The 15383-nt window shown below is 45.5% G+C and overlaps 1 protein-coding gene and 1 long non-coding RNA gene across 2 annotated transcripts in view; one reads left to right on the forward strand and one right to left on the reverse strand.

Moving 5' to 3' along the window:
• Positions 1 to 7336: 7336 nt before the first annotated feature.
• On the reverse strand, positions 7337 to 7792 carry LOC117063491. Its single transcript, XR_004428951.1, has 2 exons — positions 7585 to 7792; positions 7337 to 7445 (listed from the first exon to the last, which is right to left on the reverse strand). It is a non-coding gene; the product is annotated as an uncharacterized LOC117063491 (long non-coding RNA).
• TUBGCP3 (tubulin gamma complex associated protein 3) overlaps positions 7787 to 15383 on the forward strand; it is a 94907-nt gene continuing 87310 nt past the window's right edge. Inside the window, exon 1 of the mRNA XM_033177213.1 lies at positions 7787 to 8067. Coding sequence (XP_033033104.1) covers positions 7992 to 8067 — 76 coding nt within the window. The 5' untranslated portion in view covers positions 7787 to 7991. The remainder of the gene's footprint in view (positions 8068 to 15383) is intronic.

Here is a 15383-nt window from a genome sequence, read left to right on the forward strand (position 1 = left end):
AGTAGAATGAAAGGAGAAAAAAATTGAAAAAAATATATACCATGCAAACAATCAAAAGAGGCAGGAGCAGTCCTATTAATATCAGATAAAGTAGACTTCAGAGCCAAGACAATTATATAATGACATAAAGGTCAATTTGCTAAGATGGCATAGCAATTTTAAACATATATACACTAAACAACAGAGCTGCAAAATGTATTCACTGATAGAGCTGAAAAGAGAAACAGCAATCCACAATTATTGTTAGAGACCCCTAACCCTCCTTTCCCAATAATTGATTGATAGAACAACTAAACAGAAAATTCACAAGGACAGAGAACAACTTATGATCAATCAACTGGATCTAATGGGTATTTGGAGAACATGGCAATCAACAACAGCAGAATATATATTCTTTTCAGGTGCCCACAAAACATATAAAAAGATATACCACTTCTGACCATCAAACAAACCTCAACATATTTAAAAGAATTAAAATCTTAGTCTGTCTTCTCTTACCACCACTAGAAATCAACAGCAAAATAACAGGAAAATCTCCAAACACATGAAAAATAAATAACACACTTTTCATTACCCATAGATCAAAGAATAAGGATCAAGAGAAATAAGTGAAAGTACACTGAACAGAATAAACATGAAAATATAGCATATCAAAATTCAAAGGCTCAGCAAAGCAGTGCTTAGACAGAAATTTATAGCACTAAATGTTTACATTAGAAAAGAGGAAAAGTATCAAACAATAACCTAAGTGCTCACCTAAAGAATCTAGAAATAGAAGAGCAAATAAACCCAAAGCAAACAGAATGAAGGAGATAATGAAGAGATTAATGAAATAAAAGCAGAGACGTAACAGGAAATAAGACAAAAAGATGATTCTCTGAAACTTAGCTGCAGGTTTATTTTATAGATGACCTTTATCAGGTTGTGAGTTTCTTTCTAGTCATAGGTTGGGAGTTTTTATTATGAAAAGGTCGGTTTTGTCAAGTGCTTTTTCTGTGGCTATTAGAAGGTCATATGGTTTTTTTCTTTTATTCTATTGAGGATTTACAACATTAATTGGCTTTCAGATGTTAGCCCAACCTTGCATTCCTCAGATATACCCCACTTGGTCATGTTGTTGGATTTAATCTGCAATCACTTTGTTAAAAAGTTGTATCTTTCTTTCTCATTTTGTAGTTTTCTTATGATGTGTTTGCTTGGCTTTGGTATCAGGTTAATACTGGCCTTGTAAAATATTTGGGAAGTATTTTGTCTCTGTTTTCTGTAAGATTGATATCATTTGTTTCTTAAGCATTTGAGAAGATTCACCAGTGAAGCGATTTGGTTCAGATCTTTTGTTTGTGGGCATGTAGTTAATTGCTAATTCAACTTGGTTACTTATACATCTATTCTAATTTTCTATTCAGTGTTGGTCAGTGCTCATAATTTATGTCTCTTTAGGAATTTGCCCATTTTATCTAAATTACCTATTTTTTAAAACATTTTTAAATTTCTTTGTGATATTTTTACTTTCACCATGGACCCTAGTATGTTATTTCTTTTATTCCTGATTTGGCAAATTTCTGTTTTTGCTTTTCCTTTTGGCTTGTTCAGTGCAGCAAATATGATCAGTTTTGTTTTCCTAGAGCCAACTTCTTTTAGTTTCTTCTGTTTTCCGTATTTGTCATACTGTTTTCTATGTCACTGATTGCCATTCAGATCTTTCTTTTTTTTTTTTTTTTTTTTTTTGAGACGGAGTCTCGCTCTGTCGCCCAGGCTGGAGTGTAGTGGCTGGATCCTGGCTCACTGCAAGCTCCGTCTCCTTGGTTCACGCCATTCTCCTGCCTCAGCCTCCCAAGTAGCTGGGACTACAGGCACCCGCCACCTCGCCCGGCTAGTTTTTTTTTTTTTATGTTTTAGTAGAGACGGGGTTTCACTGTGTTAGCCAGGATGGTCTCGATCTCCTGACCTCGTGATCCGCCCGCCTCGGCCTCCCAAAGTGCTGGGATTACAGGCTTGAGCCACCGCGCCCGGCCCAGATCTTTCTTTCTTTTTTTTTTTTTTTTCCTTTTCTTGAGATGGAGTCTTGCTCTGTCACTCAGGCTGGAGTGCAGTGGTGTGATCTCGGCTCACTGCAATCTCTGCCTCCTAGGTTCAAGTGATTCTTCTGCCTCAGCTTCCCGAGTAGCTGGGATTGCAGGCATGGGGAACCACGCCTGGCTAATTTTTGTGTTTTTAGTAGAGATGGGGTTTCACCATGTTGGTTAGGCTGGTCTCTAATTCCTGACTTCAGGTGATCTGCCCTTGGTCTCCCAAAGTGTTGGAATTACAGGCGTGAGCCACCATGCCCGGCTTTATTTATTTATTTTTTCTCTTTTGAGACAGTCTCTCTCTGTCCCCCAGGCTATAGAGCAGTAGCATCATTGCTGCTCACTGCAACCTCTGCCTCCTGGGTTCAAGCGATTCTCTTGCCTCAGCTTCCTGAGCAGCTGGGATTACAGGTGCGCGCCACTATGCCCAGCTAATTTTTGTATTTTTGTAGAGACAGGGTTTCACCATGTTGGCCAGGCTTGTCATGAGCTCCTGACCTCAGGTGATCCGCCCGCTTCGGCCTCCCACAGTGCTGGGATTACAGGCGTGAGCCACCGTGCCCGGTATCCATTCTGATCTTATTGCCCTTCCTTCTACTTCGTTTGAGCTTGATTTGGTTTTCCTTTTCTAGATTCCTGATGCAGAAGCTTATTCCTTTTACCTCTTCCTTTCTAATGTAAGGATCAAAACAGCAGCATCCCATCAATATTTTGAAATGTTTCTTTCTTTTTTGAAACTAGTTTTATTGAAACAGAGTTGGAATGCAGCATGCTGCCTGGAAAGATGGCTGCAGCCCAAATGCCTGTGGGATCTTTCAGGTCTGACTACGGGCGATGACAAAGGCCCCACCTGGCTGCCTCATGGTGTGTGGCCAGTGCACTGCCGTGTATGAAGGCTGTTGTAGGGAAGGACCTGGGTGCCCTGGGCATCCCCTTGTGCCCAGCCCAGGCACCTCCCTTCCGAGACCACATGGGTCCCTTGGCTGAGGCCTGTTTCAGGTACCTCTGCCAAAGCCTCCTTGTCAGGGGGCCTGGAAGACATTTTTCCCGCTCTGACTCAGTATTCAGCACTTTTCCACTCTAAGCTGCCTCCCTCTCGCTCTTCCCCTGACTCCAGGGCCATAGAATGGCAGAAACCTTTTGTTAGGGGCTCTCTGGGCAGTGAGACAGTATTCCTTCGCTGTTGTCTTCACAGACACACCTAACCTTCACCCAGTGCTGTGGGGGAAAGTCAAACACTGGGGTGGGGGCTGGCACCCTCCGTGAGGCCTCTGGCTCCTACTCCTGCTGGGAGTGACACCTGCCTGGTGGAGACTGTGTTTGGCCTTTGACCCACCCACCACCCGGCACCCGGCAGCTGGCCCCTCCCGCTCAGTGCCTCACAATGCACAGATTAAAAGTGTGTCGTTTATTACATTTAAGAACCAGTATTGAAACATTATTAATCAAAGTCCATACTTTATTCAGACTACCTAGTTTTATCTACTATCTATGCCAGTTGTGAACTATTCCATCCTGTGTCCAGGCATAATGCAGAGAACGCTGTCCTGGCCACCCTGGAGGTAGTAGCCATGGCCACAGGTCATTGTCACAGAGTCCAGATGTTCCATCTGGAGCCAACCAGTAAACATCTGGTCACTGTGCCCACTCAGTGGTATGCCAGCCAGGACTCTGTAACACAATGGCGTGGATGCACTGTTCTCTGGATTTCCATCCCATATCTCCAGTGCTACTGGGCCAGGGATCTTTGATGTGATTCTTTTGTTCCCAATGTAAAGGGGCAAGTGGACTAAGTTGACCAAAAGAGAGAGTAAGCCAGGTGAAACCATCTCAAGTTTGTGTTATGCCATCCCAATACTGAGTGGTCTAATCTCTCAGTTGGCATAGTACCAGCATTAAGGCATGTGAACTGGTTCCTTTTACTGAAAAGCTCTTCCTATGGCTTTTGCTTTGCAAAGTATTACTAATAGGCCAGTGATGCACACTAGCCTTCGTCATACTAGTGCTAAGCACCAATGACTTAGTCTGTGAGAAACACAGACACATTTCTGATATTCTGTCTACTCTTGTCCTTGAAGAGGAGCTGCCACCATGGTAGGCCAGAACCACCAGAAAGGGGCGCGAGGCCACACACCTAACAAGTGTTGTCCTGTAATTGACTAGCACAGGCCCAAGCCTACTTGTTTGCTTCATGGGCAATGGCTGGTGATAGTAGCAACAAAACATAAGAACTAGGGACAAAAAGAAGGAAGTGTGGTGGGAACTTGTAAAGGAAGACCTTCCTCATCTATTAATGATGATTCTCATTAAGATACAGGCCTGGTCCAATGTCTTGAGAAGGCTGATCGCCTCAGATGTTGTTTTCTTCTCATCCTTGTTGGAACTGGAGAGTTTTAGTTTTAGATCACCAATCCGAGATGAAGTCCAAATTGGCAAAGCAGCCTTCCTTACATGGGTGGCAGGTACCCAGGAATCAACTCCTTTAAGCTTAGTGGCACAAGGGTTGGTTAGGAGTCCCTGATAAGGTTCCTTCCTCTTTGGTGGAGAAAGTCCTTTAAAGGATGCTGTTTCCTACAAAGTCTCCTGGCTGAAGTATGTGGTCCTTGAGGTTTTGCTTGTTGGAGCTCCACGTGGAAAGAGTCTTTGACTAAGTAACAGTTTTTACTTAGGTGCCTTATGAGGCTGCTGCAATACTACAACCTGCCCCTTTTTAATATCATTGATTTACAGTTTCCTGGAGACAATTTCGTAGGTCTGTCCGTGATAAGTTCAGGTGGAGACAGCTGGCATTTACCCATAAGGGCTGATCCTAGGCGAAGCAAAACAAGAAAGGGCTCCCAGTCAAGGAAGTTTTAAAACTTCAGTTAATTTTGTCAGTTGAGTTTTGGTTATTCTGCTTGTGCATATTCTACTAACCCAGATGACTGGGGTGATAGGCACAATGGAAATGCTGGAAAAATGCGCCAGATTTTGCATGCTGACTGGATTATTTGTGCAGTGAAATGAGTGCCTCCGTTGCTATGAAGTTCTTGAGGAATTCCCCAAGGCGAAATAATTTTCTCTAAGATAACTACTTACCGCTCAGGCTGCTGCTCTTCTGCATGGAAATGCTTCTGCCCGTGAGAGAATACACAAACCATCACTAGGATGTGCCTGTATCTTTGTGATGTTGGTAGCTGAAAAAATCTAGTTGCCACACCTCAAAAGGGCCTTCTGGTAAAGGGAAATGACCTGGAGAACTGGATCAAGGTTTCCTTGCATTATATTCTGGGAAGACAGCAGTGACTGTATACCTATGAGAAACAGTTGGAGAAGGTTTCTGATGACATTGTTCTCCTAAAGAAATCAATAATCTCATCAGGGTCCAGTGAGTTACATCGTGTATGCATGTTAAGAAAGACAGCTGGGCCAGGTGCGGTGGCTCACGCCTGTAATCCCAGCATTTTGGGAGGCCGAGGTGTGTGGATCATGAGGTCAGGAGATCGAGACCATTCTGGCTAACATGGTGAAACTCCGCTCTACTAAAAATACAAAAAACTAGCCGGGCATGGTGGCGGGCGCCTGTAGTCCCAGCTACTTGGGAGGCTGAGGCAGAATTGTGTGAACCCAGGAGGCGGAGGTTGCAGTGAGCTGAGATTGTGCCATTGCACTCCAGCCTGGGCAACACAGTGAGACTCCGTCTGAAAAAGAAAAAAAAAAAAAAGAAAGAAAGATGGTTGTAACTTAGTTGGAAGTATGAGTTGGAGATTTGGATTGAGCTAATTTTACATAAAAATCTAACTTCCTTAAAGGCCAAAATGGTTTGATCTTTTTGTTCAGATAGGTTTATGGCCACCCTGTTTGCTATACTATCTGCTAACTGGCTTATCTTGCTTTTTTGAGTGTCTTTGAAAGGCCTGGAATCTTGATAATGGCTAATGATTTTGGCAATAGTGTGGTTTCCCATAATTCTGAAACAAGGTACCCATTTTTTTTTGTGGGCTTACTAGAAAAGGTTAAAAATCCTCTTCGTCTCCATAGCATTTCAAAATTATGAGCTACTCTGAGGATATCTGCTATTGGTATAAAGATTAGCAGTTATTCCTTTTGCCAACTGACATGCTCTAATTAATGCTATTAACTTTGCTTGTTGAGATGGTTGCTCCTAGAAGACAAGCACTTTCTATTTCTTTGGGCAAAGGCACTATGGCATAGCCAGTGTAATACCTTCCAGCTGCATCCTTTAAGTAAGAGCCATCTCTAAACCAAATAACATCAGCCTTAGTGAGGGGGGTTTCTTGTATGTCTGTCCTAGGAGACAGCTGGTCAGATAAGATGATGCAGTCCTGCAGCGTTTCAGCCGAAGGTGGGGGAGAGGGTGGCAGAATTTAGATGACATCTGGACACTGTAGTATGGGGCTGAGAGAATAACTTCATAAGAAGCCAGTTACTAACTGATCGTGTTGAGTGTGGTGCAGGTTTAGAAGCGCTTCCACAGAATGTGGATCGAAAGCAGTGAGGGGTGATGGCATCCTTGGTGCTCTGGTTGTTCTTGCAGAGCTGTGATGGTTGTTGCTTCATGCAAGGAGGCAGTCCTTTAGCTGCAGGGGTCTAGCTGTTGACTGTAATATCCTACAAGTCTGCTTTGTCTCCATGTTTTTGAGTCAGAACGCCAACAAATGTTTTACTTGCTAACAACTCTGCAACCTGAGCTGGATCCAGGCCCGACGGGCTTTGCAGACAGTCACATGTGTGGCTGGCCTCAGCTGCGATGTTGGGATAGCTGGATTGTCCTCCCTCTTCCATTTCATGGGATCTCGGGATCTCTTTCCATCATTTTTCCTTCAGGAAGTTGGCCTTTTAACATGGTAGCTCACGGCTCCCAAGCGTGCACCCATGTGTAAGCTTTAACGATTGCACTGAAGATGGCTTGGTGTAATTGTCCGCTTATCGATCTTTTTTTTTTTTTTGAGACGGAGTCTCGCTCTGTCGCCCAGGCTGGAGTGCAGTGGCCGGATCTCAGCTCATTGCAAGCTCTGCCTCCCGGGCTTACGCCATTCTCTGGCCTCAGCCTCCCAAGTAGCTGGGACTACAGGCGCCCGCCATCTCGCCCGGCTAGTTTTTTGGTATTTTTTTTTTTTTTAGTAGAGACGGGGTTTCACCGTGTTAGCCAGGATGGTCTCGATCTACTGACCTCGTGATCCGCCCGTCTCGGCCTCCCAAAGTGCTGGGATCACAGGCTTGAGCCACCGCGCCCGGCCTATCGATCTTTTTCTCGGCAGGTCTTCTGTTCTCTCATTCCATACGTGATTCATTTATTTTCCCAGGACGTCCCAGTCACCCGAGCCTGGGGGAGCGGCCTGCGCGGCGGTGTGAGGTCGGGCCTGAGCAGGGCGCCTGCTGGAGAGAGTAGCGGGTGAACTGCCGCACCGCATAACCCCCTGCACCCTTTAAACAGGCTTCTTTCATCAGAAGCGTGAATCAAACCAATGCCGTTAACACACACACACACACACACACTCCCATACAAACACACCAAATTATGGCCTTTAAGGTGCTACCGGCCACCAAGTGCTCTCCAAGGATGCCCGTCACGCTCGCGACTCCAGCCCTGCTCTGTCCGCGCAGCTCGAGGCCACCTGTCGCCCGGAACTTTCCCGGCCGGACGGGCAGCAGCCGGGGGAATACGGAGGGCAGGGCCGGGAACGCTTAGGCAGCCGCACGCGCGGTCGCGGCGCAGGGAAGAAGCGGGGCATTGTGGGAAGCGCCCGCGCTTTCGGCGGGTTCCGTTAAAATGGCGCCCTGGTGGCCGGCGGCGCCCGCGCCTTAGCCTGTCGGGAGCTGGGAGCTTGAGGGGCGCAGGGAGGGCGCGGGCCGCGGTCCCTGCGCTTGCGGCGGCGGTGGCGGCTCTGCCCAGACCCCCGTGCACAGTCCCGGGCAAGGATGGCGACCCCGGACCAGAAGTCGCCGAACGTTCTGCTGCAGAACCTGTGCTGCAGGATCCTGGGCAGGAGCGAAGGTAGAGGGGCCGGGCTACGCGGGGCCCGCAGACGCGCCCCGGGGGCCACTCCCTGCGCGTGCAGCCCTAATACGTTTCGGGGCTGGAGGAACGAGGATGCAGGGCCGGGGCAGAGGGCTGGGGGACGGGCCGAGGACGTGGGGCCCGGACGAGGGAGCGGAGGGCTGGGTTCGGGGTTAGGGAACCGGGGAGAAGAGCGGATGGCTGGGGCTCAGGCTGGGGTCAGGGAGCCAGGGAGGAGAGCGGAGGGCTGGGGGTCGGGACCGGGATGGAAGGAGTGGAGAGGCCGAGACCGGGGCGAGAACGCGGAGCCGGGAGCCGGGAGGCGGGAGGGCGGAGCCCGGGCCGGAGCGGGCTGAGTCACCGCGCACTCCGCGCGCGGGTCCGTCAGTGAGAATGGGAGGAATGCCAGCTCGCCAATTTATCCCGGTTCTCTGGTGTCACACGCCAGGGGAGGGCGCCTCTGCGTGCCTTTGGTTCATGCTGTGTGGGGTGGAGAGAGCGGCTACGCCGCGGAGGAGCATGCGGGGTGCTGGAGAGTCACATCATCGTCCCTTTTCATTAGGAAAGTTTAACAGGCTGAGTATTATGGGAATGGGGTGTTAACGACTGTTATCTGCCATATTTTCCTACTGGTTAAAGGGTTGAGGGTTGGATTTGATATAAAACTATTCTGGGAAAGTTCACATGGCGAATATTGTTACTAATAAGCAAAGCTAAACTAATCCTATACAGTAGGCAAAACCATTTTGTAGCCGAGGTACTTTGAAAGAAATGGTACAGGATGCCATTTCTTGCTCCTTGTTTTGGCCAGGTTGGTGGGGGAGTGAGTATGCACCGTGAGGGTGTTTTCTGCGTAATGGAAGCAACTGTGTTACGTCTTAAGCACCAAAATGTGGAAAAGAAGTTATTCAGTTTTTGAAGGAAGACTTCAAAGTTGCATTTAAAGTACTGGGAATGCATTTTGACCTTTTATGCTTCATGACAATTACCGCGCGTAATTCATTGGATGTTCTATGATAATCTTTGGGCAATCATGAATTATTTTGTGTTACTATTAAATGAGTGACTTCACACAATTATTGCTACATTTTGTAAAGTTTCGTTCTATCTAGTTATTTATCTAAGAAATCTTTGAGGACAACCCCGTCCTCAAAGTTCCTCCCAGGAACTATTCTAAGTGCTGGTGATGCAGATGCACAAGTCATTCCTCCCACAGATCTGACACTCTAGTGGAAGAGACAGATGAGAAACCAACCGTGTTAATTAGCAATAAGTACTGTGGTGAAAAAGTACGGTAAAGGAATAGAGAGCGGCAGATCACGAGGTCAGGAGATCAAGACCATCCTGGCTAACACAGTGAAACCCCGTCTCTACTAAAAATACAAAAAATGAGCCGGGCGCGGTGGTGGGCGCCTGTAGTCCCAGCTACTCGGGAGGCTGAGGCAGGAGAATGGTGTGAACCCTGGAGGTGGAGCGTGCAGTGAGCTGAGATTGTGCCACTGCACTCCAGCTTGGGCGACAGAGCGAGACTCCGCCTCAAAAAAAAAAAAAAAAAGAGAGAAGAGACAGGTGAGGGAAAGCCCCTGAGATATTTACAGAGACCTGAATGGAGTAAGGGAGGGCCATTTGAACATCTGGGGAAGGTTCTGAGTAGAGAGAACCAATGAAAAGGCCTTGAGGTATGAGCATGGCCTGCCGTCGTTTGTTTTTGTCATTAGCACACTGGGTTTCCTTTCTCATGTTTCATGTTCCTCGTCATAGGGGGAATTAGATAAAACTAAGATTGATAGGACTTATCCACCTTAATGTCAGTGTTTTCCTTGTACCAGTGGTTCCAGAGTTTTCTGTTCTAGGGATAAACCACACATTCATACATTCCCATTGTCATAATTGGATTTTGAAAGTCATTCATTGTGAGCTAAAATGACATTTCTCAACTTAAAAACTTTTTTTTTGAGACAGAGTCTCATTCTGTCACCCAAGCTACCATGCAATGGCGCGATCTCGGCTCACTGCCAGCTCCGCCTCCCCGGTTCATGCAGTTCTCCTGCCTCAGCCTCCCGAGTAGCTGGGACTACAGGCGCCCGCTACAACCCCCGGCTAATTTTTTGTATTTTTGGTAGAGACGGGGTTTCACCGTGTTAGCCAGAATGGTCTCGGTCTCCTGACCTCGTGATCGTCCTGCCTCGGCTTCCCAAAGTGCTGGGATTACAGGCGTGAGCCACTGTGCCCGGCCAAGAACTTTTTTTTTTTTACATTGAAGATTCTTTGATATAAAAGTTTTGCCCCTTCTAAGAGATTGAAAAACTTCTTTTCAGCAAAATTCTGCATCCTACTATCTTCCCATTTAGAATTGTGTCTAAATTAAAAGTGGGCTCTCACATCCTGGCAGGGTCCTCTCTGAATTATTTATGTATTTATTAGAGACGGAGTCTTGCTCTGTCATCTAGGCTGGAGTGCAGTGGCCTGACCTTGGCTCACTGCAACCTCCGCCTCCTGGGTTCAAGTGAGTCTCCTGCCTCAGCCCCCGAGTAGCTGGGATTACAGGTGTATACCAGCACTCCTGGGTAATTTTTGTGTTTTTAGTAGAGATGGGGTTTCACCATGTGGCCAGGCTGGTCTCGAACTCCTGACCTCAAGTGATCCCCCTCCCCCGCCCCCCTGCCACTTGGCCTTCCAAAGTGCTGGGATTACAGGTGCCAGCCACTGCGCCCGGCCCTCTGAATAAATTATGTCATGAAGTCCATTAAAGGTGATGCTCTTTTTGCTGTGTTCTAGATAGCTAGGATTGTCAAGCATTTATGATATAATTTTAAATTATGCTGCTATTTACTGAAGAATTTATAAATAGTAGCTTACCTTGTTCTTTCATTTGTTATACCTTAGTGAGCAAAGGAGCAATATTAATTACTACCTTTACAATATTTGATGTTAAAAAATTTGATTAGTGGGCATTTTATCTGGTAACTCCACAGAACATTTGATTGTTCTTTGATGACGTGTTACTTATGCTTTTGTAATACATTGCTTCTTTAGTACTATGAAATCAAGGCATAATAGATACTTACTTGTTACTTTTTTTTTTTTTTTTTTTTTGAGAGGGAGTCTAGCTCTGTCGCACAGGCTGGAGTGCAGTGGCGCGATCTCGGCTCACTGCAAGCTCCGCCTCCTGGGTTTACGCCATTCTCCTGCCTCAGCCTCCCGAGTAGCTGGGACTACAGGCGCCCGCCACCTCACCCGGCTAGTTTTTTTGTATTTTTTAGTAGAGACGGGGTTTCACCGTGCAGACCAGGATGGTCTCGATCTCCTGACCTCGTGATCCACCCGTCTCGGCCTCCCAAAGTGCTGGGATTACAGGCTTGAGCCACTGCGCCCGGCCTTACTTGTTACTTTTAATGAGAATTTCATATGAATCACATTTTTATAAGGTATCTTTTAAAAATTAAACAGTTGCCTTCAAGGGACCTTCAGAAGCAAAACACCTACATAAAATGGTGCTTGACAATTTTATAAAGTTAACATAAGCGTGATTTACCAACTTTTCCAACTTATAACATCTGTGAATTTGCTTGAAACACATACTGCCAGCCAGTCATAGTCAAATCCTGTCTTCATATCCCTGCCCCTCCTGGGAGCACATTTATTTATTATGTCTTTGGGTAGTTATTCTTATCATTGGAAGCAGTGTGCTTGATGTTAGTGTTTCAAATCTGTCAGAGGTTACACTTCTTGTCATAGCTACTTTGTAATCTTTTTTCTATGAGGTAAAGAATACATAAAGAGGAATTTATGTTAGGTAAGTATTTCATCGTAAATGTTCAGGTATGACTACAGTACACCACATATTCGAAGATGATTGCCATAATATGCAAGACCTCTATTGAGTGTACCACAAGCCACTAGCAGAAGATAAAGGAGTATTGTTTTGGTGATTCAGTACAAGTGGTGTTGCTATTGGTTTCATGATTTTCCAAAACGATAAAGAGCTTTTGATGAAGTTCCAAAGACCATGTGATCTTCCTTTGGTTATATAATTACATCATTGGGAAGATCAACGTGTATTACATGTGTATTAAGATATACATTAGCTGTGTATTAAAATTTCAGAGTTTCAGGCTTTGTTTCAAGTTGTACTTAATGGATTTACTATTTTTAAATAAGTTAAAATTTAAAAATTGTCTTGGTTTAAATTTCTAATATGGTAACTATGGATAGATACAACCTACATAAACAAAAGCTTTTTGGAGTTCTCAATCTTAACAGTGTCAAGAAGCCCCGAGACCAAAAAGTTTGAGAACCACACATCCAGAGTAATGTTTTTGCTGTTTTAGAGCATTGCTTTTCAACTAGAGCCATGCATTGGGATCACCTGTGATTACACAAGAACCTGATGACGTAGATTGCCTGTGGGAAGGGGAACTGGTGGCCAATGGTTGAGAACAGGACTTGTTATGGTATCTAACTTCATGCCTTTTCACTTTAAACTCTAAATGTGGGACCTATTCAGAAATAACACTGTGGGCTCCATCTCTAGGGCTTCTGATCCTGTAGGTCTCTGTTGGCGCTTGGCATCTGAAACATTAAAATGCGTGGAAGTTACTCTGACTTGCATCGGGAGTCAAGGATGGCTAGTGGATGTGCTCTGTTCCTCTACTGAGCTCTGTGGCTTACTCCCAACTCCCCCCCCCCACCCCTCCCCCATCCTTCAGAAAAGCAGGAGTGTGGAACAACTAAGCCACACTGTAGACGAGAAACAGGAAGGCAGAAACTTAGGTCTTCCCAAACAGTTCAACTTTTCTGCAGTTTTTTGAATCTTGAGAAAGCACCCAACTGTGGAGTTTCTGTATTCACTTGAGTCGCATTTATTTTTGTGCATCTTGAAGTTCGGTTGTCATTTATAACCTGAGGGTGTATAGAATCTTTTGGGGATGCAAAGGGCAACTTTTTTGTTTAAAAGCTCTTGGGCCCACATCCAAGTGTCTCTGGAGCCTTCACATTTGGGACTGAGTTCCGCAATTCCAGCTGAGGGTCTTGCCTTGGCTTGTTATCTCTTCTAGTTCCGCTTCTCTGCAGTCAGAGGGTCCTTTCTAGAAAATCAATCTCATCGAATCTGTTGATGGCTTAATTTGTTCTCTACTAATTATCTTCAGGATGAAGACCAAATTATCTTGCTTAAGGTTAAAAATTGGGTGCATTTTTTGAGTTGTGATTTTAATGGCTGTAGTAGATATAGTATGTATTTAAATAATATTTTCAGGTTAATAATAATACAAATAGCTAACATTTATAGAAAACTTAAAATATGCCGGATGTTGTGCTTATACTGTGGTAGAATTATGGTGAACCTCATTTTGTAGATGAGGAAACTGAGACTTTGAGAGATTCAGTAGTTGCTCACTATCATCTAGCTAGTAAATTGCGGGGCCAAGGTTGGAACCCAGGTTTCTGATTCCACAGCTTGGTATTTTGAATTAATTCATCCCTGCTCTTAAGTATTGAATTCAATGGCAAATTTCTCTGTGTGCTTGATAGAGACAAGTCATGGCCCAGCCTGTGGGATGGCTTCTCACTGCTACCTGCTCTTGTGTTTAGAGCGTACAACACAGCAGCACTTCTCTCTGGTCAGGCAGCGTGCCCTTGCATTCATTGAAATATTTTCAGAGGATCATTAGAGGAGTCTTCACTCCCCTTCCAGGAACCTGAGAACCACCCACCCCTCACACACCCAGAGCAGATTAGAGGTGGGAGAACTAGACCGCTCCTTAGGTGATTTGTGGCCAAAAAAATGGAGTACTCTATTTTTTACTCTTGGATTAAGCAGCGTCATCAGAGATCTACATCTGGACATTGGGGTTCTCAATGGAGTGACTGGCTGAGTGGCATTTAGAGCCCCGTGGCACAGCCTTCCTGCAGCAGCAGTGTCCAGTGCCGCCCTTCCTTCCCTGTGGGTTCCCCTCTCTGCTCCCTGGGCTCCTCATGCAGCAGCCTTGGCTGCCAGGCTAACGGTGCTTCCTGCAAGGCCCTCCCTCAGCATCTACTTCCTGAGGTCCTCCTAGTCGTGAGCTGTCATAGTGCCCTCATTTTCTTTGACGCTCTTATCACAGTCTGCCTTGGGTACTCTTGCCACATTTGTTGTGTTTATGTCCGTCTCGTTAACCACTGTACATCAATCATATTGTTAGGGCCTGATGTGTTTGGCCTGTAGTAAGTACTTAGAAGTTATTCATTGAATTGCTGTTTGAGTTTAGTTATACTTTAAACACTGAACAATATTTTGGGAGTATTTAAACCAGAAGTGTGTGGTGGACATTGCTTGATTTTTCCCAGCTTATTCTTTGATTACAGGTTCACTAAACAAGGATTGATTGCCATGGCTAATTTCTTTAGTAGTCCGGATTCTGTGCTTTTCCCTTTGAAACACAGATTAAGTAGATTTGGTTTAATAAATAACTGTTGGATTTTGAGAATATTTTATAATCAGCAAGAAGGATAGACTGGAAACTTGGTTGGTAAGAGGACAGGGAGACCCAGGTGTGGCTGAAGAGGTAAGTGGGAGTGAAGTGATGACGTCCATCTGAGGTGCAGGGAAAGTGAGGAGGCGAAGAGGACAGTGTTTCTGGCATTGAAGAGTTCCTGACTTTTTGGTAGGAGAAAGCTGAAAAGTATATAAAACATTTGGAGTGGGGATATTTATGTGATGTACTTGATTGTGAAAATGGTAACCTAAAAATAATTTTTACTGACTGGGTGTGGTGGCTCACACCTGTAATCCCAGCACTTTGGGAGGCCAAGGTGGGAGGATTGCTTGATCCCAGGAGTTCGAGACCAGCCTGGGCAACATGGTGAGACCCTGTCTTTACAGAAAATATAAAAATTAGCTGGGCGTGGTACATACTTGTAGTCCCAGCTACTTGGGAGGCTGAGGTGGGGGATCACTTGAGCCTGGGAGGCAGAAGTTGCAGGAAGCCCAGATCTTACTACTGCACTCCAGCCTGGGTGACAGAGTGAGACCCTGTCTGGGAAAGAAAAAAAAGTAAAAATTTCTTAACTAAAATAGTGACACAACTTTTTAAGGAAACTTTTCAATTATACTTTTTTTTTTTTTGGAGACAGAGTCTTGCTCTGTCGCCCAGGCTGGAGTGCAGTGGCCGGATCTCAGCTCACTGTAAGCTCCGCCTCCCAGGTTTATGCCATTCTCCTGCCTCAGCCTCCCGAGTAGCTGGGACTACAGGTGCCCGCCACCATGCCTGGCTAGTTTTTTGTATTTTTGTTTTTAGTAGAGACGGGGTTTCACCGTGTTAGCCAGGTCTCGA

This window comes from Trachypithecus francoisi, unplaced genomic scaffold (assembly GCF_009764315.1).
Source record: "Trachypithecus francoisi isolate TF-2019V2 unplaced genomic scaffold, Tfra_2.0 Lachesis_group18, whole genome shotgun sequence".
NCBI lineage: Eukaryota > Metazoa > Chordata > Mammalia > Primates > Cercopithecidae > Trachypithecus > Trachypithecus francoisi.